This window comes from Chroicocephalus ridibundus, chromosome 16 (assembly GCF_963924245.1).
Source record: "Chroicocephalus ridibundus chromosome 16, bChrRid1.1, whole genome shotgun sequence".
Taxonomy (NCBI): Eukaryota; Metazoa; Chordata; class Aves; order Charadriiformes; family Laridae; genus Chroicocephalus; species Chroicocephalus ridibundus.
The window spans coordinates 9618367-9644434 of record NC_086299.1 but is presented as its reverse complement, the minus strand read 5'-3'; the positions used below and the strand labels follow the sequence as shown (position 1 = coordinate 9644434).

The 26068-nt window shown below is 53.7% G+C and overlaps 2 protein-coding genes across 3 annotated transcripts; both read left to right on the top strand.

Moving 5' to 3' along the window:
• Positions 1-2228: 2228 nt before the first annotated feature.
• LOC134524098 (protein-arginine deiminase type-1-like) lies at positions 2229-16435 on the top strand. Its single transcript, XM_063353777.1, has 16 exons — positions 2229-2290; positions 7724-7898; positions 8347-8416; positions 9730-9791; positions 10532-10649; positions 10753-10878; positions 11504-11679; positions 11764-11867; positions 12200-12323; positions 13270-13377; positions 13462-13613; positions 14755-14899; positions 15261-15354; positions 15450-15529; positions 15938-16063; positions 16172-16435. The coding sequence occupies exons 2-16, from the start codon at positions 7743-7745 to the stop codon at positions 16403-16405; spliced, it is 1875 nt and encodes a 624-aa protein (XP_063209847.1). The 5' UTR covers positions 2229-2290; positions 7724-7742; the 3' UTR covers positions 16406-16435.
• A 1625-nt stretch (positions 16436-18060) lies between these two features.
• Positions 18061-24795, top strand: LOC134524073 (protein-arginine deiminase type-3-like). Of its 2 annotated transcripts, none has more exons than XM_063353737.1 (16): positions 18061-18268; positions 19992-20172; positions 20245-20317; positions 20406-20467; positions 20572-20689; positions 20778-20903; positions 21193-21371; positions 21473-21576; positions 21648-21759; positions 21843-21950; positions 22185-22333; positions 22516-22660; positions 22766-22859; positions 23165-23244; positions 24115-24243; positions 24369-24795. In XM_063353737.1, exons 1-16 carry the CDS (start codon positions 18177-18179, stop codon positions 24540-24542), a joined length of 1926 nt encoding a protein of 641 aa, XP_063209807.1. In that variant the 5' UTR covers positions 18061-18176; the 3' UTR covers positions 24543-24795. The 2 variants fall into 2 exon arrangements, with proteins under 2 accessions (XP_063209807.1, XP_063209806.1); XM_063353736.1 differs by having other exon boundaries at positions 18064-18268; positions 24346-24795.
• The last annotated feature ends 1273 nt before the right edge of the window (positions 24796-26068 follow it).

Here is a 26068-nt window from a genome sequence, read left to right as displayed (position 1 = left end):
CAACACGGAGGCGATTTTGCAGTGCTTTGGGTTTCGGCTGGTGTTTGCATCCATGGGGTATCCACTCTGCTCTCTAGGGCAAAGCACTGGCTGCTCTTGGGAGGAAGAAATACAATTTCCCAGCTCTCAGGCTAGAGCAGGACACTCCTTTCTTTTTTTATTTTTTTTTTAACCTTATTTTCAAAGAGAAATTGGGGAGCGAGTTGCCAATGAGGCGAAATCAGAGGCGGTTTTGCACGGTGAACCTGCCGCTTGCCACCCTGTGCCACAGCAGAGCACGTTGGGAGCAATTGCTGCCCACGCAGGCGTTTGCATTATTTATTACCGTCAAGGTAAATATTCATGTTAAAAACCAAACTTATGCCCCAGATTTTGGAAGCCACAAGCAATTAGTGGAGGAGCGGAAGCGTTCAGGTTGATGTTCTTTATTTGTATCCCTTTTGGGCTTTTATTTTTTTTTAGTGCTTTCTTCCCTCTGTGGCCAGGGCATAGGAAACAAGCTCAAATCCAGTTTTCCATCGGAAGCAGATGTTGTTTTATTTTGCTGTGACCTGAGCAAACGCGGCCGAGGGCTTTGCCTTGCTGAACAAACTTCTAGAAAGGAAAAAAAAAAAAAGAGGCAGTTTTCTTGCTTTTCTGCACATGTAAAAGTGAGGTTTGTGGTGAGGAGGGGATTTATTGAAGGCTGTAGATGTTCTCCTCTAAGAATATAAGAAAATGTAAATCACTTTGCTCCTGGAATGTGCCTTTTGTAGAGTATCGTGGTCAGGGTGGCACCGCTGCTGGGCAAAACGTTATGGGGACTTGGGTTTAAATGACCCCTGTTTGAGACACTCTGACCTGGGAGCTGAGCTTTCTGGCATGCTCCTTCTGCTGAGAGAGAAGCATCATGATTTATCTGTTTAAACCACCGGTAGTAAGAAACGCTGGTGAAAGAGGAATGAGAAAGAGAAATGATTTAAAAAGTGGGGGGGGACACACGACGAAAAACCCGAAAAACCCAAAAACCCCCAAACTGCGTGTTGCTTGCACAAGCGGGCTCTGTTCTCATGCACCGCATGAGACTTATTTTCCCCTCTTTTTACCCCAACGCAGAGCCAGCAGCTGGCATTGAATGGGCTGGGGTGGCTTTACCTCCTTGCGCTTTCCTGGGACCTGTGGGCTGTGGAAATAGAAGTGTAAATGCACCAGTTCGGAAGAAAATGAGCCAAAAGCAGCTTCTCCTTTACTGCTTTCACTTCCCGATTCCTGCACCTGAGGATTTGGTATTTTGGTTGTCAGTAAGGAAAACATATGCTATTTAAATCCTCCTTTTCTCCAGAAAAAAAACGCCCCAACCCCAGAGCCTTCCCGTCTTACAGGAAGACCCCAAGGTCACTGCATCACTTGTGACTTTTGAAATCAGCAGGAGTATTTCTAGCTGGTTACGGGGTTTGTTTTATACATCTATATATAAATATAAATGTATTTATATCCCCCATGGTCCAGCTGGCGTGATGGTGCTGGCATGTGTAAAAGCCAAGGGGTCTTTCCAAGCTTCTTGGGGGTCTTCCCAAGCCATGCAGGTTCTTTGTAAGCTTTTTGGGGTCTTTGCAAGCCTGGGGGGGGGGGTGTGTGTGTCTTTGCAGAGCCCCTGCAGCAATGTTTGCAGTGAGGATAATATGAAATCCTTCCTGGGGAGGCTTTGGCAAAGCACCCACCCCTTGCAATGTCTGCATTTGGGGAGGAAGGAGAGGGACAATCACACCCAAGAGGCATCCAAGGCATCCTTCCCGTACCTGCTGCCGGCGCTGGGGACAAGCGTGAGGACCTGTATGTCCCCATCGCACGAGGGGCAGGAAAAGCCTGCGTGAATCCCCGCGCCAGTTACTGAATAAACCTGGTTTTATGCTGCAAGAATGGGATTTTTCAGGGTGCGAAAGTGCTATTGGCGATGCAGGCTCTGCTCTGTGCTATCAGGTGGGAGATCAGACATGGTAAACCATCCCAGGACGGATATATAGATACGGATATACACACGCACGTAGATGTCTGGAGGCTCGTGGTTTCGTGGCTATAGTCAGTCTGGTCAGAGTAGTTCTCCGGTGTTTTTTTTAAAAATCAGATCTGCCAGATTGGGAGCTGCTCTGCATAAACTTCCCCGCCGCCGATGGATCTCTGCCTGCCCTAATTTCGAGGACCTGGGAACAGATCCCAGCGCTGGAGCTTGCAAACAACCGCGGCGAGCCGATTCCTGAGGGTTTTCACGTCCGTGTCGCCCAGCATCTCCTCCACGAGGAGGACCGAGCCGGTGAGTGCAAGGGGGTTTTAAGCTCCATGGGTGCTCGGTGAGGGTTTTTGGCGTGGTTTTGCAGCTCCCTTCCTGCCAGGCACGTGCCTTATTGCAAAGAGTAGGAGGGAAATGTCCCCCCTCGCGGCGTCCTTTCAAGCTGACCTTTTGCGTTTAGGAGGTGCAAACAGGTGCCTGTCCCGATCGAGCCACGAGGCGCTGCCCATTCCTGCCCGTTCCTGCCTGCGCTGGCTTTATTTTGGAAGAGGCAGGCAGCTTCGAGGAGGCGAAACCAACCCACTGGTGAGGATGAAGGAGCTTGGGCGAAGCTGAGCCCACCCGTAGCTTTGTTGCTGTCCCAGTGAGGGAGATATTTATAGGGCAGCAAATTTCATGCAAAGCTGGAGGAGAGCGTGAGCACCGGGTGCGTGCACGGCTGCAGCCCCAGGGGGTAAAAGCAGTTTTATGGTGTGCTTGGCTCTTGGATTGCCAGGTATGAAGTCGCTCAGCAGGCAGACGCCTTTATTTTGGGAAGAAGGAAGGATGGAGGGGGATTTCTGGTGCTTTCTCACCCAGGAGAAGGCAGATGCTAAGCCAGCTCTGACGAGTCCTGACCTCAGGTGTTTTACCAGGATGGGGACCAACCTCTCATGGGTTTTACTGGCTTTCAAAGCATTTTTTACTGGTCCATACTCCTCCTGCTCTTCTTCCCTGGCTTCCAAGCAGGATGGGGAAGGCAGGTCCCCAGGAAGGGACTTGGTGGCCACCTGGGATGCTCCTGCCGTGCTGTTACAGCTACGCACCTGAAGAAAATAAACCCCCATGCAAACCGGAGCAGGACTTGATAACTGGTTTGATGCTGTGCCTTATTGCAAGTAATTAGGCTGACATGGCTCTTAAAAGTTCCTGCCTGCAATTACGTATGCAGAGTAATAAATAAGGTGTAATTATTGGCTCAGGGAGATTATCAAACTTTCCTTGACGGAGTGGTGGTGCAGGATGGGTGAGAAGAAACGCCCGAAGAGGGTCTGGGCCATTGGTGGTGTTCCTGGGGGAGCACTGAGGGGGTCAGGTATTGCTCCATCATGGCTAAAACCAGGCTGAAATTGGGAAAAAGATGAAGTGAGCCCCAAAACACAAGGCTGACCAAGCTCACTCAATCTGATGGAGAGGCAGGATCCCATCCGTCATGTACCAGGGATCTTAATAGCAACTTCTCCGGACAAGGTGTTATTAGGAAGAAACACTCAGCTCTGTATGGGCCAGATGACTTAAAATCATCATTCTCCCTGTGCATGGGCATGTCGGTGCTAATAGAAGGTGGAGGAGGAAGAAGAGGTGAGTGTAGGTACCACCCAACGAAGACGAGGTGTTTTAGGCTTGAGCGAGCATCCGCAGTGATTGTGGTGGCTCAAAATGTGCCGTGACTAAACTTGCCGAAGAAAAAACCCAAATCCAAAATGAAGATGAGGTTTCAGCACTGTGTCTCCATCCTTTCTGGATAGGTGTGATCCCGGGTGGATTTTGAGAAGCGTATGCTCTCAAACCCTCTGCTGAAGCCCTCGTGCTTGCTGGGAGCCCGAAACCACCATCCTCCACCTCCCTCCAGATTACAGACCGTACCAGCCTGACCCCGTGGGGATTAAGGTGTGTTCCCTGTCCGGCACAGGGTTCAAACCAGCCAAGCAGGATGCGATGCTAAAATCACAGCAGGCGGCAAACTCAGCACCGTGCCCAGTCCAAACCAGTGCGACCAGCAGCTGCGAGTGGGAAATCCAACTTGCAGCTCTCTTCGGTAGAGATGCTGCTGTGGCCAGACTCTTCCTGGGAGGATGCAATGAGCTCCTCGCCCCCGCCGCCAGCTCTGCTTCACCCCAGCTCACAGGGTTTTAACGGGGCGTGAAGCCTTGTGTTCCCTCATGAGGGCTTGAGAACCAACAAAATTCACCAGTCTGTGAACATCAGGAGTTTGGCTCGTGCTGGGTTTTGGGAAATAGGATTTTATCTAAAATCTCAAGCAAGGCGAGGTCCTGGAGAGCCTGGAAGTGCCGCTAGCGTTTCCCACTCGAGCATCCTGGCTGCCCCGGCAGGCTCCCACGATCTTATTAAAGCCGTGCTCGCATACGAGACATGGTGCTGTTGGTTATTTTTCTGCTGCAATTAAAGTCGGAAGGAGCCCTTTAATGTAGACTGGCTGGGAGATGTTTAAAGCAGCTGGTTTGATCTTGCAGGGGAAGGTGCGTGCAGGTCGCTGCTCCTCCGGCTGAGGACACACGGCTCAGTGCACTGGTGGGGACTGGTCCTTCTAGCTCTACTGAGCTTGCTTTGACCTTTTTGGCTTGCAAGGGGTCCTGCCGCTCGTAAAACCGAGTTTTTCCTGGCTCCAGCCCTCTCCTGCCCATTGCATTGCTAACACGCCATGAGAATGGGGACCACGTTGCCCCATCCCCCTGGCTACGAGGATGAACCTTGTGGCAACGGGGCTACCAGCATGCTCTCTGTCCCTACGCTGCCTTTTTCCTCCATTTTAGCTGCTGCCTCCATCCCCGAGCGTGACGGAGAATTCCTTCCCGGCTTCAGCAAGAATAACCTCACCTGGTTTCCCTCTTCGCAGGCAGGTGAAACCTCCTGGGATGGCCCGGAGAGAGATGCCTATCTCTGGTAGACGACATCTTCCAGCCACGGGGATGTTTCCCGTGAGACTTTTGCTGCCTGCCCAAAAGCCCCAATTCCCCTGAAATGCGAGGTCCAAGCGAAACACTGAGAACTTTTAATTTCCATTGAAAGCTTGTTTTGTTTTGTTGTTGTTTTTTTGTTTTCCCCTTCCCTGCGTGCCAAATAACCAGTTTTCCCTGCACCCGTTTCTGTCCGTCGCACTCCTCGGGAATTGTTATGATGGGAAGGACCGACCTGGACAAACATTTCCTTTTGTTAGGCTTTATTCGGGCATTGCCCTAGTGGGGTGGCCGAGGCCGTGAGTCACCTGTGGAGAGGCTAGATGGAAAATTTGGGTTGTTTTAAAGAAAATGCTTTATTTTAATGATACTGTGTATTATAATAACCCTAAACAACCACTTTGCGCAACAGGAGGAGTTGAAATGTTTAATGCATTAAGCTTTGGAGTCCTTATATGGATCTATAAGGGAATAAAAAGGTGAGAATAAGCCCCAAAAGAGCTCGCTGCCGAGCATCCCAGGGCAGGGCTGGGTGTCACCCACCCTGTCCTGCCCCTTTGCCTTGTGTCCCCTCCCTGGAGCTGCCTGGCTCCCCCCAGGGGCTGCCTTATCACCTCCATCTCCCCGAGTGGGGCGGCAGCTTGCTGGGTGGTGGAGGTGGAGACGGCAGGGTCCCCTGGCTAAACCCCGTCATCGAGGGAAGGAGGAGTTAAAATTCCCCTGCCTTTTAATCCAGTCGTGCTGGTTTACCTACAAAGCCAGGCAGCAGCTTCCTTCACATGCAGCCGCAGTCCCCGGCGCATCATGCCCCAACGACACGTCGTGCAGATGTCCACCAGCCACGCCAGCTACGGCGTCTGCGTGTTGGGTACTGAGGTCTTCCTCGATACGCGCCGGTAAGGCTTGGGATGGGGGGTACCCCCATCGTTTTCCATAGGGCTGATGGGTTTTGGGGGAGCCCAACAGTGTCTTTACTCTTTCTTTGGAGGAGAAATGAGCGCTAGGGGGGAAATCGGAGCTCATTTTGAGCCCACACCATGAGTTCAGCCAAGGATTTGGCGAGCTTGTTCGGTGCACGGGGGACACATCTCGCTGGGGCTGTGTTAAGGGACAACGTCCCATGCGGAGCTGCACCCAAAGGAGGGACGTCATTCTGGCAAATGTGAGGCGTCGAAGCGTAGCCGAGCCATGACGATTTGCAGGCAAAGCCCATGCACACCCCAGCTAAGCGGGATCTATTTCTGTCTGTGAAAACATTAGGCAAGAGCAATTCAAGATGAGTAACTTGGTCGGAGCTAAAATGGGGTAAAGAATAAAATGTGTGGCTCAGGCAGAAAAAATCCACCAGCAGGTTTGCATGGGTGATTTCACAAAAAGAGATTTTTTTTCCAGCATTAAATACGGGGGTTGCTTTATTGGCCAGATATGAGGCTGTATTTACCCTGCTGTTACGTTGTCGTTATTTAATAAATCACGTTTATAATGATAGAGACTACAGGACAAGCCAGTTGGGATCGCATCCGGGGCAATTATTGGGATCGTGTGTTGGAGCCAGGCCAGGACGTGCTGTCGTCCCTCTGAAGGGCTTTGGATTGAGCTTTAGCTGCCCTTAAAAAGTATTCTTTTTCTTCTCAGCCGGATGGGAATATATAAAACCTATTATTTGACTTTTTTTCCCTGGCTTTGGACCGAAAGCGAGCTCAGTCCTATTTAAACATGGAGCTCGAGCCCCTAAATGGGCTGATTTGGCTTCTCAGTAGCAAAATCTGATCTTTGGTCCAAAAAAGCAGAGGGTGAATGTTCTTTCAAGTAAAAAAAATGGGGTCATTTTGTTCCCCGAGAGCACTGGCCAGGGGGAACTCGGTGATGGATGCGTCAAGGTTTGACTGCGGTTTGGTCCGTTTTGGGGCAGAAAATGGAGCACAGTGGGAATCTGATGGTGATGCTGAGGTGTGAGGGCTGTAAAATCAGGGCAAATAGACCCAAATTCAAGAAGTCCTGGTGTACAACAACATGCAGGTGGATTTATGATGTTGCACGATGTTAAATACACGGAATGACGAATGAGATGACACTTTAATCTCCCCTTACAAGCTGCTGCAGGCACCAGGGATACCATGCCAAGAGCAGCACTGGGAATAAATCTCTTCTGGGATTTATTTTTGGTTTTATTCTCGCTGTTAAAATTTACTGCTCTGTCCCTTTTTGCGTGTGGCTGGGGAGGCTGGCTCCCGATGGCAGACAGGTTGGAGCACTCATGCTCCTGGGATGGAGGTGCTGGGCCTGTAATGAGCAGGTAGGCAGCACTTCAAAGGCAAGGGACGTCATGCAGGTGGGGTGCGGGTTCTCCATGCTGGGATTCGGGCTCTACTCCAGTTTGGGCATCTCTCGGGTCAGGGGATGGTCCCATGATAACTATCTCCCCAGATGGCTGACATCAGAAGTTGTCCTGGCTCATTGTCGGGGTTTTGTTGTGGAATGCTGAAGTTTTGGGGGTTTTCTTGCTGTTGTGGAGGGAGGCTGGATGCCCAAACTTCAGCAATTTGCAATCTAGGCTTGACCACGAACGGACGTGCCAAAGCTCCAGTGGGAGCTCTTCTTGCTCAACACCACCACAGAGATAATACATATAAAATTCAGACGACGTGTTTCGTCACCTGAAGGTGTCCTTTCCACCCAGTTAAGGCTGGATTTTAATTCCAGGTTCAAGTATTTGGCTCCACAGAGGAGAACAGGAGAGACAACTTGGTCTATAACCCCACACTGCTCTCTGTTTCAGATCTACCCCCAAAAGTGCCATGTCATTTGATGTCCATGCCACCTCCGCAGTTACGGTCCACATCGTCCACAACCCCACGACAAAACCCATGATTAACTCCAGATGGCCCCTGGATCCTGATATAGAGATTATAGTGACCATTGATGTCACCAGCAAGACCGTCAATGACAATAAGGTAAGTTGCTTTTTGCGCACTGAAACTGGAAAAAAAAGTTAAACTTTCCAGGAAAGAGTGGAGGATTGTGGGCAGGCTCAAGCATTTCTAGGTAATACTGACATTGGGCTTGTTTCCGTGGAGGAAACTCAAACTTAAAAAAGAATTGTGAAGTTATCATGTACAAAAAATGAAACTAAGAAGGAGAAGGAGATGAGATGATCACATTTTGTGCCCTAAATGTGAGGCAGCAGTGGTTGCAAAAGCTGGTGTCAGAAACTCCATGCCAGGCAGCAAAAGTAGTCCAGGCAGAAATGGTTCGGCTGAACTATGATTAATGGAGAATGACTTGGATGAACCTTCCATGAGCTTGTTGTATAGCGTTGGTTGGTCAACCCACTGAGTGGAAAGACCTACTCAGCATGACGGGACATGGGACTTGGGTCACGATGTGGTGATGTCTTTGCAGGTTAAGATTTCATACTACGGACGGGAAGGCAATGAGCTCTCGGTGGCTTGGTTGTACCTCACCTGCGTAGGTAGGTATTACAGCAATGCTTGTTCAAAACCTGGCCAACCCTTTCTGATGCCAAGATCTAGTTGGGTTCATGGGATGGGAGTTAAGTGGGGGGCGCGGGCTACCCATCTGTGATGTGCAATGAAGGTTTGGGTGTTGACTGATGCTGACAAGCAAGAGGGAAATAATTAAAATGTTATTATGCTGCCTTATATGGTGCAAAAAAGACACAGGCTGGGCCATGTCCCCACCCAACACATACACCAAGCATCCTTCTCTGCTTGCCAAGACCATTGCGTTAGCAGAAGAGGATCCGAAGGAGACCATCTCACCCAACTTTGGCCGGCGTCCCCCTCCTCGACCTCTGTTGCAGCTAGTGGAGAGGAATAGGTACCAAAGAGCAGTTGTCTGACCTATTTTAGAAGTTTAGGATGAGATGAATCATTCCCTTGAAATGCCTATTTTCCTCTGCTGACTACAAAGGGAGTCTAGACAACCAGTCTGGATGCAGAGCCTTCCACTTGGATGGATTAATTACCCTAAATTTGGAATTTTCTAAAGCGTTCACATGACAGCCAGACCTGTGTCCTAAAGTCATGCATATGCCTTCCAAAAATTGCACCTGAAGAGGCTGATGGTTTCCCACGTCCCATAACTGATGGTCTCCACTGGAGCCATCTGGGGCCACAGCTGTCTGCAGGGCTTCTGCCTTACAAATGCTCTTCTCTTGCTTAGATTTAAGAGCTCCATTTCCAGCTTTTCCACGCCCTCCTCTCTGCGTGAAGGAGGACAATCTCTGCTTCAGTGCCCGTGTTTTTCACAAGCCGAATATCCGATTCGGAGGAGTTTCTGTATTAAGATAGGCTTAATACAGATTTAAGTGGGGTTTAGATGAGGTTGCTTTATTGGGCCAAGAAGAGCTCTGTAAGGGAAAGTCCTTCTCAAACACTGCATTGAGCCTAGTAATTATTCAGATGTCCACTCACGTGTGGTGAAAACATTTTCATGCCTCCACCGTGTTTTGGCTTTGTGAAAAACTCTACAATCAATATGAAATTGTTGAAAACACAAAATATGCCCTGAAGTGAGTACGTCCCTGCTGGGGGTGCCGAGAAGGGAGAAGGTAGCTGGAGACCGAAGAGGGAAAGGCGTGAAAAAGCCATCGAGTTGGCTTTTCTATTGGCATTCTGTTGGAGACGTTGGGTCTGGAGCAGCTTTGGGGCGTGAAGGTGGGGTTGGGGTTGGCTGACTCATGACTACTGCCAAGGATGAGCCCAAAATGCCACCCAGAGCTCATTCCCCTGCTATTGGCTTCCTTCTCTCTTGATGTTTCAGAGGTATCCCTGGACGTGGACTTGAGCCGTAATGGGAGAGTGAAGAGCAGAGGGAAGGACAAGGTAAGGAGAAGCTTTGCTGGAGGCAAAGTATGGAGGGTCAAAGCAGGGTGCAGCCGTTTACAGTCTCTTCCCTAAAAACTGCCAGGAGGGAGTGGGACTTGGATGGTATCATTGGTGTCTGAATTAGAGAAAATAACATGGCAAAATCTAAATGTACTAATTGAGGTGGAAAAGACTTTATTTTCTTATTCCGTGCCAAAATCTCCTGCCTCTCCAGTCCAGCCCCAAGGATCGTATAGGAGAAAATACTCTGTTTTCTTTTCTTTTCTTTCTTTTTTTTTCTTTTTTTTTTTTTTTCTTTTTGGACTTGAAACGTGCCACTAAATGAGTCAGCTGCAAATTTTGCAAACAGCAAGAGATTTACCCCTTTGGCAACAAATCTGCATATGCCCAAGCACTTACACCCGGGTAATTAGCTGTAGCCCAATTGGCAGCGCAAATTGTACATCGAGATGAGATGCATTCCTAGAAACTGTGTAGTGTTGTCCAGATGAGGCCTGGCAGATACTGTCTGGCTTGTTAGAAGATAAGATCTGTTTGAAATAGTCTTTGCTGGCCCTGCTAGAAGCGGAGGGTTAGGAAATTTAGTGGCTTGAAAGCATCGCTGCTGTCTCCCCGCCAGTCTTGACTGCATGTTGTGGGTTGTCCTCTGAGCGTGGTCGTGAGGTTTTCCCTGGTTTGGGAGGAGGCTGGGATGGGGGAAATCTCACTCCCAACCTCTTTGGGTGCTTCTCCTCCAGGCCAAGTGGACGTGGGGTCCCAATGGGCAAGGTGCTGTGCTCCTGGTCAACTGCGACCGGGACAGCCCTGGTACAGGGGGGCCAGACAGCGGTCAGGTGGACATACGGACCACTGCAGGTAGGGTGTCATCTGCAGCGCAAGGGGACCCAAAAGATCTCACCGGGGTGTTTCCCACTTGTAAGACCTCTCTCCCCTCTTTCCATCTTCTTCTGCTCCGTAGACCTTCAGGACATGTCCGTCATGCTGCTGCGGACTCAAGGTCCCAGCGCTATCTTTGCTGAGTACCAGGTGATCCTGCACGTCCCCGAGTCGGATGCAGATAAAGTGCGGGTTTTCCATGCTATCCGTGAGTATTCCTTCCTTCCCAGATATCCATGCATGACCCCGAGGCGAGTGGACCCCGATTTCTTTTTGTTTACCGCAGCTAGAGGCTGGGTACCTCCAATTGCTGGAAACGCTCATTTATCCCCAAAGCTCCTCTACTATTCTAGAAGATTGGGGTTATATGGGAAAAATCAAAGGGGAAAGGGTAAAAAAAGGCTTTTCTCAGGGGGGTTGCTGAAATGTTGATGTTCCCACGGGGTGGATAACCCCTGCGTGGCTCCCGGCACCGTTTCAGTGAGGGCAATGACCCAGCTGCCAAAGCAGCCCATCTTGTTGGGCAGCGCGTTTTGCCTTTGAACACCCTGGCAGCTGGATCTCCAGCAGCTCCCCGCCGAAAATCAGGTCAGGGAACCCAAGCATATCATTAGATGCTTAACTGGAGCCACGCACCTTGAAAGGGTTGGACCTGAGGGTATAGAGTCCTCTTTGTATGAGGAAGATCAAGTGTGCTCCCCAGAGAAGAGGAGGCACACCCGCTCCTCTGCAAACCGCGCTGGCATCAGCCACCTCCTTGCTGGTGCCTCCTTCCAGCCCGGTGGACAGGTTGGTCACTCCGTCTTGGGTTGGGTATTTTGGTGTTTCTCTAGGGAGTGACTCACACCCCCACTACAAACCCGTGTTGGGGCCGGACAAGCTCTCCTACGTGCTGGACCATGTCGGCAGTGGAGAAAACATCTTCTACGTTGAAGGGTTGGCTTTCCCCGACGTGGGCTTCTCTGGGTTGGTTTCCTTCAGCGCCAGCTTGCTGGAGCTTCCTCATAAGGTACGTGGGGTTTGCCTCATCCCCTGCAAAGTCCCCTAACAGTGGGGTGTCAACCATCGCTCCCTGGTGTTTCGCCCCTCGCAGAATTTGCCGGGCACCCCAATTTTCACGGATACAGTGGTTTTCCGCATGGCGCCCTGGATAATGATGCCCAACACCCAGCAGCCTATGGAGGTTTTTGTCTGCAGGTAGGAGGGACATCAACCCATTGCTCTCCTGCCTTGGGTGACTCTCCAAGGAGGAGCTTTTGACCTTTCCTTGCTACGTAGCAGCCATAGGGTGAGCCAGGCTTTATGCATGCTATAATGGAGGCAATATTTGGGTGGGAAGCCTGCTGGCACTGCTGCACTCATTGCAACCCCAAGGAGAAAGGTCGGAGGACCCTCTCCAGGGTCTAACTACATGCAGGACTATTACCCAGTGCAATTAGAAATAAGGAATGTGCTGCAGAGTTGGGGGGGGGGGGGGGGCGCTTCTCATGATCCCCCCTTGCAGCATTTGCTCCTTCCTCTCCCTCCAGCATCCAGCGGGGCCCAGACTCCAACGAAGCCTTTCTGGAAGGGCTGAAGGTCCTGCTGAGGAAAGCCAACTGCAAGTTGACCATCTGCTCGGAGGTGGAAACCCGCAGTGACCGCTGGATCCAGGTCATCAATCGATGCTTGTAATACACAGCTCTCCTGGTCCCTTACAGGCTCCTGGGCATGTAGGGTGTGTCCCTGTTGCTGACACCCCTGGGAGGGACTAGCTGAGTTGCTGGGGCAAGCACCTAGATGCTAAGAGGTGAACCAGGCAACCGTGAACTAAAGCATGGGGAGATGCTGCTGGTGGTGGCAACCAGCGCAGACGTTGTCCAGAGACCCAAGGGGTCATTCCAAGAGGTACCCCATTGCAAGAGAGACCCCATGGGACATCGCAAGAGGGGCCCCATTACAAGAGAGACCTAACGGAGGCATTGTGAGAGGGGCCCCATTGCGAGAGGGGCCTCATTGGGCTTTACCAGAGGGTCTCCACTGCAAGAGGGACCCTATAGAACATTGCAAGAGGGGTCCCATTGCAAGAGGGACCCTGTGGGGCTTTGCAAGGGGCTCCCCACTGCAAGAGGAACCCTACAGAGCAATGCAAGAGGGTCCCCACTGCAAGAGAGACCCTGTGAGACATTTCAAGAGAGACCCTGTTGCAAGAGGGGACCCTGTGGGGCATTGCAAGAGAGTTTCCGTTGCAAGAGGGACCCCACAGTACCTCTACAGGAGGACACGGGCTGGATGTGCCGTGTGCTCCCTGCAGCGTGCCCAAGCCCTGCTCTCCCTTTCCCGCTTCCCTGCCCATTGTGGCTCCAAGTTGCTTCCCCGGGGGTGACCTACGCCAGGCGCCACGGTGCTGGGTAGGGTGTCACCCCCAGGGAGAGCAAGGCAACCGCTTCCCTTGGGCTTATGGGGAACTGCCAGGCTTTGCCAAGTTTGCCCCATTTCCTGCTCCACCTTCACCGCACACCTTGCCGAGATGGCTATCACCCCGCCACGAGTTTTCCTCCTCCTCCTTCCTCCCCTTTTTCCTCCTCCTCTTCTTTCTCTCCTCTTCTTCCCACAACAGGACGAGCTGGAGTTCGGCTACGTGGAAGCGCCGCATAAGACCTTCCCTGTTGTCTTCGACTCACCCAGGAACAGAGGCTTGAAGGATTTTGCTTTTAAAAAGATCCTGGTGCGTTGTTGCGTTGCCAACCCCCTTTTCCCTGCCCAAAACCTCCACCCGGGGAGTCCCCATCACCGCTCCCCTCTTCCCCAGGGCCCCGATTTTGGCTACGTGACCCGTGAGCTCCCCGGGAGAGAGGTCACCAGCCTCGACTCCTTTGGCAACCTGGACGTCAGCCCACCGGTGACGGTGCGAGGGAAGGAGTATCCCCTGGGCCGGATCCTCATCGGCAGCTCCCTGCCTTGGTGAGACGCGGTGGGGCTCAAGCCCTACTTCCGGGATGCAGGGAAGCACCGAAAATCCTTGCATGAGAAAAGGTTGCACCCTTCAGAGCGGAAATTTGGGGGCCACTTCTCATCAAAATGGGAATTTGGGGCCAATTCCCATCAAATCCTGGATTCAACGTGCGTCATTATTCCTTCATCCCTTACAAAATCCTGCCACCGCTCTGATTTTTAACTTCTCCCAAACTGTTGGTGCTTTTGCTCTGATCCTACAGTGCTGTAAGCATCCCGCCTTGTTTTTATTTTCCCTCTATTAAAAGGAAAAACAGGGGAATCCAGGAAAGAGTAGAATCCTGAATAACTGGAAATTGTTTTGCTCTGGGCAGGCAGTGCTAGGCAGCCCCGTGGGAACAACAGCGCCCTGCAAAATCCTCCACAAAGGAGGTTATTTTCCTGGAAAAATAACAACGGGGACCAATCCAGATGGGGTTTGATCCGGGATAACAAATGGGATGCTCCCACCCCAGCCCCGCTGCAAGCCAGGGAGCTTGCTTTGGTTACAGCGGCGGGTAAATGGCATTTTCCCAGCCTCGCTGGGACCGTAATTATCCCTTATTACAAGAAGTTTAATTAATGTTTTCCCAGCCTGCTGCCGTCTGTCTAAGAAAACTTCACCCCTGCGTAAAGCGCTGCATAAGGAGGGATTTAAGATTCACAGGGACAGGGGAAAATAAATCCAAAGGTGCCTGAACAGAACGGGGGATGTAATGCCCGGATGCCTATAGATACATACAGCCTATATATATATATATATATATATATATATATATATAAAATATATATGTATTTTAATATATAATACAGGTATATATTATATATAATATAGATATAGTAATATATAATATTTTGTATGTATATTACTATACTATATATTAATATATACTGTAAATATATTCATATATAACATATTTGTATATATTAATATATAATCTAGACATATATTGCTCAGACTATTTCCAGCCTCTTCCCGGTGTTTCCCATTAAAATGGGATGTGCAGATGCTGCTTCTCCCCTTGATGTGATGTTTGGGGGAAGGATGGGGGTAAATTTTGGGGAGGGGTGTGATGGCCGCCCGCTTTCTTCTCCTCCCTCTGCTCCCTAGGGCCTCCGGCCGGAGGATGTCCAAGGCGGTCAGGGATTTTCTTTACGCCCAGAAAGTGCAGGCTCCGGTGGAGATTTACTCGGAATGGCTGAGTGTGGGCCACGTGGATGAATTCCTCACCTTCGTCCCCACCTTTGATAGGAAGGTACCGGTTCCTGGAGTTGTTCCTGCTCCTGCACGAGGCTTCTTCTGCAAATGCCAAAAAGAAAAAAAAAAAAAAAAAAGAAGCCTTTTTTGTAATTGTTGTAATTGCTTGTCCTCCCCACGGTGGCTGGGTGATGCACCTGCGTTTGGGGTGGCTTCCTGGAAAACGGCGAGTCCCTGGGTGGCATCCTGTGCACCCTGTGATGATCGTGGCATCCCGTACAACCTGTGATGGTGGCATCCCGTACAACCTGCAACACCTGGGGCTGGGTTTGGAGTCAGCGTGGTGTCTCTCGGCAGGAGGGTGGGAATAAAATATTCCACCAGCAGCAAAGCCTGAAGCCCTTGGCTCTCTCCCGCAGGGTTTCCGGCTCCTCTTGGCCAGCCCCAATGCCTGCTACAAGCTCTTCAAGGAGAAGCAGAAGCAGGGCCACGGTGAAGCCAAGCAGCTCGTTGGTAAGGGAGCAGGCGAGGGCATCCCTGCGGCCTGGTGGGGACCACTGGCATCTGTTACTGGTGTCCCTTACCGCTCTGCTCTGGTCCCCACACAGGGCTGAAGAGCACTGAGAGGAGAAGCATCGATGAGATCCTGGCGGATGAGTCGCTGAGGAACGACAACAGGCACGTGCAGGTGGGTCTTTGCACCCATGGATTTGGGTGGGTTTGCTCACATCGCTGCAGGGTGCTTTCGGGGTGCAGGGAGTGTTTTTAGAGATCCTGGGGAAGAGCAAGAAACCGTGGTACAAGTCGCACTGTGTGGCGTGAAAGCAGACGGGCAAGAAGACCAACCGTGAAGGAGCCAGGCACCCTTGGGTGCTGGGTCACCCCAGCCCATTGTCCCAGTGGGAGGTGACTGCAGAAGTGTCAAAACCAAAGGAAAGAGGTTGCTCAGGTTGGGGATGGGTTCAGGACGTTGCTCAGAGGGATGGGATGGGTGAGGATCTGGGCAGGGTGCAATAGGGCACACAGGGGTCCATGCATGGGATTTGGGGTGCTGGGATGGCCTGGGGTGTCAATTCCATGTCCTCCCTCTCTGCAGCGCTGCATCGACTGGAACCGCGACCTCCTGAAGCAGGAGCTGGGTTTGAGCGAACAGGACATCATCGACATCCCCCAGCTCTTCATCATGCATGGCTCCCGCGCAGATGCCCTCTTCCCAGACATGGTAAGACCCTCCGGCACCTTCTCCCCTCCAACCCCTCTTTTTCCATCCACACTTGATGCAAACACACATTTTGAGTGGAAAACACTGATTTTTTGGTCCGGCTGGCAGGTGAACATGCTGGTGCTGGGCAGGCACCTGGGCATCCCCAAGCCCTTTGGACCACTGGTGGGTGGGCAGTGCTGCCTGGAGGAGCGGGTGCGGGCGCTGCTGGAGCCCCTGGGCCTCACCTGCACCTTCATCGACGACTACTTCTCCTACCACGTCCTCTCTGGCGATGTCCACTGTGGCACCAACGTCCGGCGTAAGCCCTTCACCTTCAAATGGTGGCACATGATGCCCTGAAGAACCCGGGGTCGGGCTTGGGTCCTGCAACTGGAGGATGAAGGTGCCTTTGGTGCATCAGGAGATGCATCAAAATAAAGGGTTTTGCCAATAAAGCTGCATTAACACTGAGGGCGCAGCTCTTCCCCATCTCCCGTCCTTTCTTCCTCGGCTCTTGGGTTGAAAATGTCATTTGAAATGTGTTTGTGTTTTTGTTTTTTTTTTTTTTTTTTTAAGCACATGGGCTTGTTACGGGAATTGTGGTTTTATGGGATGGGGACAACCACGGTGGGTGGAGGACAGACACGGACCGTCTTTGGGAGCGTGGCGCATGCGTGTCAGCAGGCAAGGAGGCTGCTTGGAGGGCTTCAGGCCCCGTCCCCCTGCTAAAGAGTCTTATAGTCCCTTATCCCAGGTTTGTAGCTAATAATCCCCCCCTAAAAATTCCCAATTTATCGGCCAAAAAACCACCTCCCTTTGGGGTGACCAGCTCTTCACCCCAGCACGGTGTGGAGGCAGAGTCCCGTCCTCATGCAAATCATTTTACACCTTCCCCAACGAGAAAATTTCCTTGTCCCTTTGCAGCCGCCCTGACCGCCCTTTCTTTCCTTCTTTTCATGGCAAACGGAGCGTGGCATTTCCCCATCCGACCTGGCACCCCTGCACGTCCCTGCTGCCAGCGCTGCCCTCACCCAGCAGGAACAGAAACTGCTCCCCTGCCCCGGGCATCGCATAGCCCTGTGCAACCCCGGAAGCTATTATGTGGCTAAAACCACTTTTTTTTTTTTTTTTTTTTTTTTTCCCCAGAAATTTGCTTTTCTAGCCATACTTTTTGAGATGTAAAAGCGTAGCTGTGCCTCCGGTACAAACCGCTGCGACGCCGTGTTTGCAAACGGTGCCGGAGAATCAAGCGGGGATGCTCTCCGAAAGGATCGTGCATCCCTCTTGACACCCCACTTTTTGGTAAAAAAAAAAAAAATTAAAAAAAAAAAAAAAAAGAGGATTCCTAACCCCAGGAACCCCCTTTCCCTGCGCTTACGGCTCTGCTGAGTTTCCCCCACCCCGAGGAGCGATATTAAATTCCAGCGGCGCATGACCCCGCAGGGAGTTGGTGGGGGGACAGCTGCATCGGCAAAGGGCTCTCCCACGCCAAGAGGAGGATTTAATTAAAAGAAAGACGATTAAAGCCGTGGCGGGGTCTGCTGTCCCCACCGCAGGTGACGGACCCACCCCTCGACCCCGTGCAGCACCCAGGGGATGGGGCAAGCACCCAGTTAGCAAAAAGAAGAAAACCCTCCCAAAATAAGCAAACCCTCCCAAAATGCGAATGAAAGCCAATTTTTCTAGCTAGTCAATAAAACCCTTTAAGAGGAGAAACAAAACCCCGCCGAGCCCGGCGCTGGCACGTCCCCAGCTCGGCTCCAGTGTCACGCTGAATATTTTATGGCGTGGGTTTAAGGTTGGAGGGGGGGCTGGTCCCATCAGCATGTCTTTGTGCTAAGAGGGGAGGAAGAAAAAAAAAAAAACCTGAAAAAAACCAAAAAATCCCACCCCCGAGCTTCTTAAAAAGAAAAATAAAAACTCCGGTGGGTGTCTTGGGGTGCTTTTTCCCCCCCCGCTGCGGCTGTTTCATGCTCCATGGCCGGGCAGCGAGCACACCCAGCCCGCAGGCTGGGCGCCCGGAGGTGGGATTAAGCCGGGCTTTGGTTAATCCCCTCCCAGCAGCCGGGCTTTATAAATCCCCTTGTGCCACCCGTCGCAGCACCCAAGGGTGCCCCAGGGGCCCGCCGGCATGGCCCAGCAGCGCCACGTCCAGCTTTCCACCCAACGTCCCACCAGCACCGTCTGCGTGCTGGGCACCGAGCTCTCCCTGGATGTCCGCGGGTAAGTGGCGAAACAAAAAAAATCTGCTTTTTTAAATTATTATTAGGGTTTTTTGCTTTTAGCCCCTTAATCAAGCCGATTAAAAATAGCTCGAGGTGGGGTGGGGGCAACGCTGCTGTGCTGGGGGTGGTTTTCCCAGGGGATGCGGATCCCCGGGAGGAAAAGGATGCTCCGAATCGTGATGTAGCAGCTGGACGGTGACCTCTCCAAGGGGGATTTTGCAATTTTCGGGTGCAAAAACCCCCTTCCTGGGAGCTTTAAGTGATACCGCGGGCTGAATTTCACATCCCAGCCGGGGGGGCTGCTGCGTCCTCCTGCAGAATGGAAATATTTCCTTGTTTTGGCAGAACGCGGGGAGTGAAACCGCCGGGGTGTCACCTCCCGGCACGGGGTGTTTCAGCTGCTCCGCTGGCCCCTGCCCAAGTTCAAGTGCTTTTCGGCAGCAGGTTTTGCTTTTTGCTTCCTTAAACCCCAGCTCAAGCAGCCGCTCGGGGATTTATATTTCCCTTAATGCCTCCAAACCTGCTGCACCGTCGCCGCCGGCAGCATCCCGCTGGCCGCAGGGTGGGTTTTTCCTCTCCCCCCCCCCCGGGGACGGATCCGGGTTTTCCTCCTCGGGGTTGAGGATTTGTGCTCCTTGGCCCGTCGCCCGTGGCTTCTTGCACCGAGACGGAGCCATGTGAGCTGCAGCCTGCCCCGCCGTCCCAGCTTCGCTTCCCTCTTAAGGAGATGCAACCGGTCGGGGCTCCCCGCCACAGGGTGAAATCCGAAGATTCGGGCAGCCCCGTGCCAAAGTACATCCCCCCCCAAACAGCTCTGGGGTTTTGCTGCGATGGAATATTGCAGGGTTTGTTGCCATCGTGTCTTTGCAGGATGCGTTGCAATTGCGTTTCGCAGGACTCGGTGCCTGTCGCGGGGTTCGTTGCGATGGAATATTGCAAAAATCGGGGCCCGTGGTGGGGCTGATTTGCAATTAATACAATAACTGCGGGGTTTGTTGCAATTTCATATTGCGGGACTTGCTGCGTTTTGCATCCTTCGACGCGCTTGAATATCGCAAGCTTTTGCGCGTATCGCCGGGTTCGTTGCAATTAACGTCGCGGGATTTAGCGCCGTTGCCTTTCCGCAGGATTTGTTGCCTCGGGCAGGATTTGTTGTAATCACCTTGTGCGGGATTTGTTGCAATTGCCTTTCGCGGGATTTGTCACAATCGTGTTTTGCGGGATTGGTTGCGTGTGGAAGGACGGCTTGCAACTGAATTTTGCGGGGTTCCCTCGCACGTCGCGGGATTTGCTGCGGTTGCCTTCTGCAGGATTCGTGGCGTGTCGCAGGATTTCCTGCGATTGCGTCTCGCGGGGTTTCCTGGGTATCGAAGAACTCGTCGTGACTGCGGTTGGTGGGAGTCGTTGCGTTTCGCTGGACTTGCTGCGGCTGCGAATTGCGGCTTTTGTTGCGTATTGAAGTTGCAACTTTATGGAGTTGCCTTTCGCAGGATTTGTCGCGTATCGCAGGATTTACTGCAACGGCGCGTGGTGGGATTCGTTCCAATTGCATTTCGCAGGATTCGTCGCCTTTTGCACCACTTGTCGCAAGGGTTCCTTGCACGTCGCAAGATTTCATGCGCGCGGCAGGGTTGGCATCCCCTGCGGATGGCTGCGCATTATTTTATTCCAGCATTACCCCACCCTGGGGCTCTCACCGGGTGTTTTCTCCCCCCCCCCAGATCTGCACCCAAAGATGCCGTCGCCTTCCACGTGCAGGGGACACCGGGTGTGAAACTCTACGTGGTCCATGAGACCCAGAGCGTCAAGTTGCCCTCCAGCGTGTGCCGCTGGCCCCTGGCCGCCGGCACCGAGGTGCTGCTGGCCATGGACGCCCTCAGCAAGGACGTGGGCGATGAAAAGGTGGGTGCCGGGGGCCACCGGCAGGATACGGCCCTTCTTTGCACCCTGGCGAGCACCCGCTCCTTCTTGCAGGTCAGGATTTCGTATTTCGGGGAGGCCGGCGGGGTGCCCGTGGCCAGAGCCATGCTGTACCTCACCTGCGTGGGTAAGTAGCGGGGGGACACCCCCAAATCATGGTGGGGATGTGTGCCTTCCCCCTCCACCCCCCCCACCCAGCATCCCTCTCCCTGCAGAGGTCTCGCTGGACGCCGACACCAGCCGCAGCGGGGCTGTGAGCAGGACGCTGCTTGATAAGGTATAAAGAAGGGGAGTGGGAGCCCCCCCGGGACCACCATGGGATGGGGGGGTGAGGGTGATGGCTGACACCCCCAGCCCTGCTTTGTTTCCCCCCTGCTCCAGGCGACGTGGACGTGGGGTCCCGACGGACACGGGGCCATCCTGCTGGTGAACTGCGACCGCGACGACCCCAAAGCCAAGATGCTGGATAACTGCGACACCGCCGTCCGCTCCTACGCCGGTACTGGCACATCCCGTACAAGGAACCCCCATTTTCCTAGAGTTTTCTCCCCAATTTTCCTTTGTAACACTCCCTTTCCCCTCCCTAGATCTGAAGGACATGTCGCAGATGGTGCTGCGGACCCGAGGACCTCGCACCATCTTCACCGGCCACCGCCTCGTCCTCCACGTGGACTTTGGCAACGCTGACAAAGTCGGGGTTTTCTACGGCGGCAGTGAGTGCTTTGGTGGGGGGGGGTCAGGGGACGGACAGACACACCCAAATTTTCGGGGCGCAAGCCAAATGCTTGCAGCAGAGCGAGTGTCTCTTCTGCAGCACCCAACCTACACCCCATGGCGGGGGTTTTATCTCATGCACCGGGTGATTTTGCTCCCCCTGTCCATGGGATTGAAATATGCCTTTTTTTGCAAGGTTTTAGGGAAAAAAAAAAAAAAAATGGAGCTGAAACGGGGCGGAAAAGGGGTCGGTTGTTTAAGGGGGTCGCATGGTGCTTGCACCCGCAGACAGCGTCGCGCTGGAGGAGTACAAGCACGTGCTGGGGGGCTCGAAGCTTGCCTACGCCGTCAAACCCAGCCGGCACCAGGAGGAGAGCATCTTCTACGTGGAGGGGCTCGCCTTCCCCGACGTCGGCTTCTCGGGACTGGTGGCGTTCCATGTCACCCTGCTGGAGAGCCCTGAGAAGGTACTGGCCATGGCGGAGTCTGGAGCGGGGCAGGCAGGGGGACCCTTAATGGGGGGCAGCAGAGCCCAAATTCTGTCCCGTCTCCGTTCCCTCATCCTCAGGGTTTTCTGGAGACACCGATTTTCACCGACACGGTGGTTTTCCGCGTGGCTCCCTGGATCATGACCCCCAACACGGCGGCACCGCTGGAGGTCTTCGTCTGCAGGTGGGTGCCGGGGAGGCGGCCGCATCCTGCCCGGTGCTGGATCAGCCCCCACATCCCATTTTTCTTCCCAGCGTGGACGATAACGAGGATTTCGTGGCGGCCGTGGGCGCCGTGGCCGAGAAAGCCAAGTGCCCGCTCACTGTCTGCCCGCTGCCGGAGAACCGCCAGGACCGCTGGATCCAGGTGGGTGCAGGATGATGCCCAGCCCCGTCCTCCCTGCAGCGGCTCCAGGGGGGCTCCCCCCATCTTCTCCATCCCTTCTCCAGGACGAGGTCGAATTTGGCTATGTGCAAGCCCCCCACAAGACCTTCCCCGTCGTCTTCGACTCCCCCCGCGACCGGGGGCTGAAGGATTTCCCCGTCAAGAGCATCCTGGTACCTGACTCCTTCCTCCTCCCTTCCCCAGCAAGGCATAAAGCTTTGCAAACACATAAAAAAATAGAATAAATCAAGGGTTTTTCCTTGCATTTTTGAAGAGCCAGCATCAAAGAGGATTTGAGAGTGCTGCATTTTGTGTGCTTACAGCTTATTTTTTAACCATTTAACCATTATTGCTTTTTTTTTTTTTTTTTTTTTAACAATTGTCACCTTTTTTCCCGCCCTACCCAGGGCCCTGATTTTGGCTACGTGGCCCGGCAAGCGCCGGAGGGTGCTTCCAGCCTTGATTCCTTCGGTAATTTGGAGGTGAGCCCCCCCGTGACGGTGCGGGGCAAGGAGTACCCCTTGGGCCGCATCCTGATCGGCAGCAGCTTCCCCAGGTGAGATGCAGGATGGGAGGCACCAAAGCATCTGGGGGTGGGGGAAAAAAAAACCCCAAACAAACACAAAAAGGGGATTTTTATGCACAATTTGAGGTTGGGTGCAAGCAGAGCATCACCTCGGGCACCCTAAAATGGCAACTCCCCCCTTGTGCCCCCCCCCCCCCCCTTCCCCTCCCCAGATTCGGTGGCCGGCGGATGGCGAAAGCCGTCAAGGATTTTCTCATCGCCCAACAAGTGCAAGCGCCGGTGGAGCTGTTTTCCGACTGGCTCCACGTCGGCCACGTAGACGAGTTCCTCAGCTTCGTCCCTGCGCCCGATAGGAAGGTAAACAGCCCTGGGTGGGGGGGTGGGGGGCGGAAAAAGTGGGGTGCAACCTTTATACCACCCCCCACCCCCAAAAAAAAAAATCATCCCTTTCTCCCTCTCCAGGGTTTTCGGCTGCTCCTGGCCAGCCCCAGCGCCTGCTACCAGCTCCTCAAGGAGAAGCAAGAGGAGGGGTTCGGCGAGGCGGCGATGTTCGAGGGTAAGGGGAGGATGAAAAACGGGGCTCGATGGGTTGTTTTTCCCTTTTTTTTCCTGCAAAATGCAATGGGGCGGGTGAACGCACGGCCCCCCTGAAACCCAGCTAATGGCTGGAAAGTGCTGCCGGCAGCAAGGATTGGGGGGCAGAAATAAGCTGTATTAATTAAAAAGCTGCATGGATTTGATTTCCCGGGGTTGGAGCTCGCTGCTGGTGACCCCCGACTGGGGGAGCTCCTGGCTCAGACCCGACAGTCTTCTCCCAAACGTGTTGAGGGAAGAATTCCTGCCTGGTTATTTGTGCTGCAGGACTGGAGAAGGTGCCCAAGCCGACGATAAACGAGATTCTGGCTAATGAAAGCCTCCGGAAATTCAATAATTACGTCCAGGTGAGGAAGGGGAGCAGGGGGCTCCTTCCCAGCCCACCCTGTCCATCTGTCTGCCCATCCCTTTGTCCCTCTGTCCGTCCATCCACCCCTTCATCCACCCACCCATCCCTCCCTCCATCTGTCCACCTATTCCTCTGTCCATCCCTTTGTCTGTCCATCTACCCATCCTTCTGCCCATTCTTCCATCCACCCATCCTTCCATCTATCCCTCTGTCCTTCCAACCACCCATCCACCCATTCCTCCCTCTGTGCGTCCATACATCCCTCCACCCATCCCTCCCTCCATCTGTCCACCTATTCTGCTGTCCATCCCTTTGTCCGTCCATCCACCCATCCATCCTTCTGTCCATTCTTCCAACCACCCATCCACCCATTCCTCCCTCTGTCTATCCATCCCTCCCTCCCTCCCTCCATCCACCTATTCCTCTATCCATCCCTCCCTCTGTCCACCTATTCCTCTGTCCGTTCCGTTGTCCCTCTGCCCATCCACTCACCCCTCCATCCCTCTCTCTGGCCCTCTGTCCATCCTTCCTTCCATCCCTGTCCATCCACTCATCCCTCTGCCCATCCCTCTGCCCATCCACCCATCTCTCCCTCCCTCTATCCCTCTCTATCCATCCCTCCATCCATTCCTCCCTTCCTCCCTCCATCCCTTCCTCCCTCTATCCATTCCTCCCTCTATCCATTCCTCCCTCCCTCCCTCCCTCCATCTATCCATTCCTCCCTCCATCCCTCCATCCATTCCTCCCTCCCTCCCTCTATCCCTCCATCCATTCCTCCCTCCCTCCCTCTATCCCTCCCTCCATCCATCCCTCCCTCCCTCCCTCTCTCCCCCATCACCACCGCTGACACCCCCCTGCCTCCCCCCAGAGCTGCATCAGCTGGAACAGGGACATCCTCAAGCGGGCGCTGGGGCTGGCGGAGCCGGACATCCTCGACATCCCCCAGCTCTTCCGAGGCGACGTGACCATGGGCGCCGAAGCCTTCTTCCCCGACATGGTAACACCCCCATCATCCTCCTCTCCTCCTTTCGCCCCGACCTCCCCGGGCGGGGAATTTGGGCTGGGATTTGGTCCTCTCACCGGCATCCCCGTGCCGCAGGTGAACATGCTGGTGCTGGGCAGGCACCTGGGCATCCCCAAGCCCTTTGGACCACTGGTGGGTGGGCAGTGCTGCCTGGAGGAGCGGGTGCGGGCGCTGCTGGAGCCCCTGGGCCTTACCTGCACCTTCATCGACGACTACTTCTCCTACCACGTCCTCTCGGGGGAGGTCCACTGCGGCACCAACGTCCGGCGTAAGCCCTTCGCCTTCAAATGGTGGCACATGGTGCCCTGAAGTGGCCTCAGCACCCACGTTCCCCCTCCCCCATAATCCCTCTCCCCATCCCTGCAAGTGCCTTCAGCAGCGGCGGCGGCCCTCGCCTGCGTTTGAAATAAAAAAGGGGCTGCAGCTTTCTCCTGGCCTCCCTTTCGCTGGGGCGCAAGGTTTGAAGCGGAAAGGTGGGTTTTTGCACTCTCCGGGTGACCCCGCGTGGTGGCACGGGACACGGGCGTCCCCCTCTCCCCGCGCTGCGATTCAAATGGAAACGGGTAAAGGCCCGGGGGGGGGTTTGTGTGTGACAAAACAAAACTGCTGCGTGGGGTGACGCAGTCCCGGCTGCGGCGATGCACGTGAAAAACGCACGTGTGCGTCCCCCAAAACACAGCGGGGCAAAGCCACGTGGGCAGGCACGGGTACGCGGGCACATAACCAGGGGTGGGCAACGCGTCAAAACCCAGGCGGGCAGAAAAATGCAGACGTTTGTGCACACGTGCCTGCGCAGAAAGGCACGTGCACGGGCAAAAAACCACGGGCACAAACCCCGCGCACGCGGGCGGAAGCACAGGCATGTGAAAAAACACACGTGCAGGCAAACCCACCGCACGTGCGTGCAGAACGGCAGCCGTGTGCGCAAAGAGCATCCCCGCGCACACGCAGGACTCCACACGCACGCACAAACCCATGCATACGTGCACACAAAGCACGTATTTGCACGCACGAAAAGCCACGCGTGTGCACGAGAAAAATGCGCACGCGTGCACGCACAGAAATCCACATGGACGCACAAATCCGTGGACGCACGCACAGAAATGCACGAAACCCCACATGCACGCACAAACCCATGCACCCATGTGCGGAAAACACCCACGCAGGCACCCGTGCATGCACAAAACCGTGCCTGCATGCCCCAAATCCCACACGCGTGCCCGAAGAGCATGCGTATGCACCCCCCAAAATCCATACAAACGCACAAATCCACGCGTGTACGCACAGAAATGCACATGCGTGCACCAAAGGCACATAGGTGCATGCAGAAAAATCCGCATGCGTGCCCCAAACCACGCACATGTGCGTCCGAATGCCCGTGCGTGCCCCAAAATCCATGTGCGTGCCCAAAGAGCACGCGTATGCATGCACAGAAATCCACGTAAACGCACAAATCCACGCGTGTACGCACCGAAATGCACGCAAACGCACAAAAGGCACATAGGTGCATGCAGAAAAATCTGCATGCGTGCCCCAAACCACGCACACGTGCGCCCGAAAGCCCGTGCGTGCCCCAAAATCCACGTGTGCCCAAAGAGCACGCGTATGCACCCCCCAAAATCCACGCAAATGCACAAATCCACGCGTGTACGCACAGAAATGCACACGCGTGCACCAAAGGCACATAGGTGCATGCAGAAAAATCCGCGCGCGTGCCCAAAACCACGCACACGTGCGCCCGAATGCCCGTGCGTGCCCCAAAATCCACGTGCGTGCCCAAAGAGCACGCGTATGCATG

What these genes read in the sequence shown, in the direction of transcription:
- LOC134524098 (XM_063353777.1), top strand. Translation starts at nt 7,743, where the DNA reads ATGTCATTTGATGTCCATGCCACCTCCGCAGTTACGGTCCACATCGTC. An exon ending in GCGGGTTTTCCATGCTATCC is followed by an intron (nt 10,879 to 11,503) that starts GTGAGTATTCCT and finishes GTGTTTCTCTAG; the next exon opens with GGAGTGACTCACACCCCCAC. An exon ending in ATCGGCAGCTCCCTGCCTTG is followed by an intron (nt 13,614 to 14,754) that starts GTGAGACGCGGT and finishes TCTGCTCCCTAG; the next exon opens with GGCCTCCGGCCGGAGGATGT.
- LOC134524073 (XM_063353736.1), top strand. Translation starts at nt 18,177, where the DNA reads ATGGCCCAGCAGCGCCACGTCCAGCTTTCCACCCAACGTCCCACCAGC. An exon ending in CGGGGTTTTCTACGGCGGCA is followed by an intron (nt 20,904 to 21,192) that starts GTGAGTGCTTTG and finishes TTGCACCCGCAG; the next exon opens with ACAGCGTCGCGCTGGAGGAG. An exon ending in CTGGAGGTCTTCGTCTGCAG is followed by an intron (nt 21,577 to 21,647) that starts GTGGGTGCCGGG and finishes TTTTCTTCCCAG; the next exon opens with CGTGGACGATAACGAGGATT.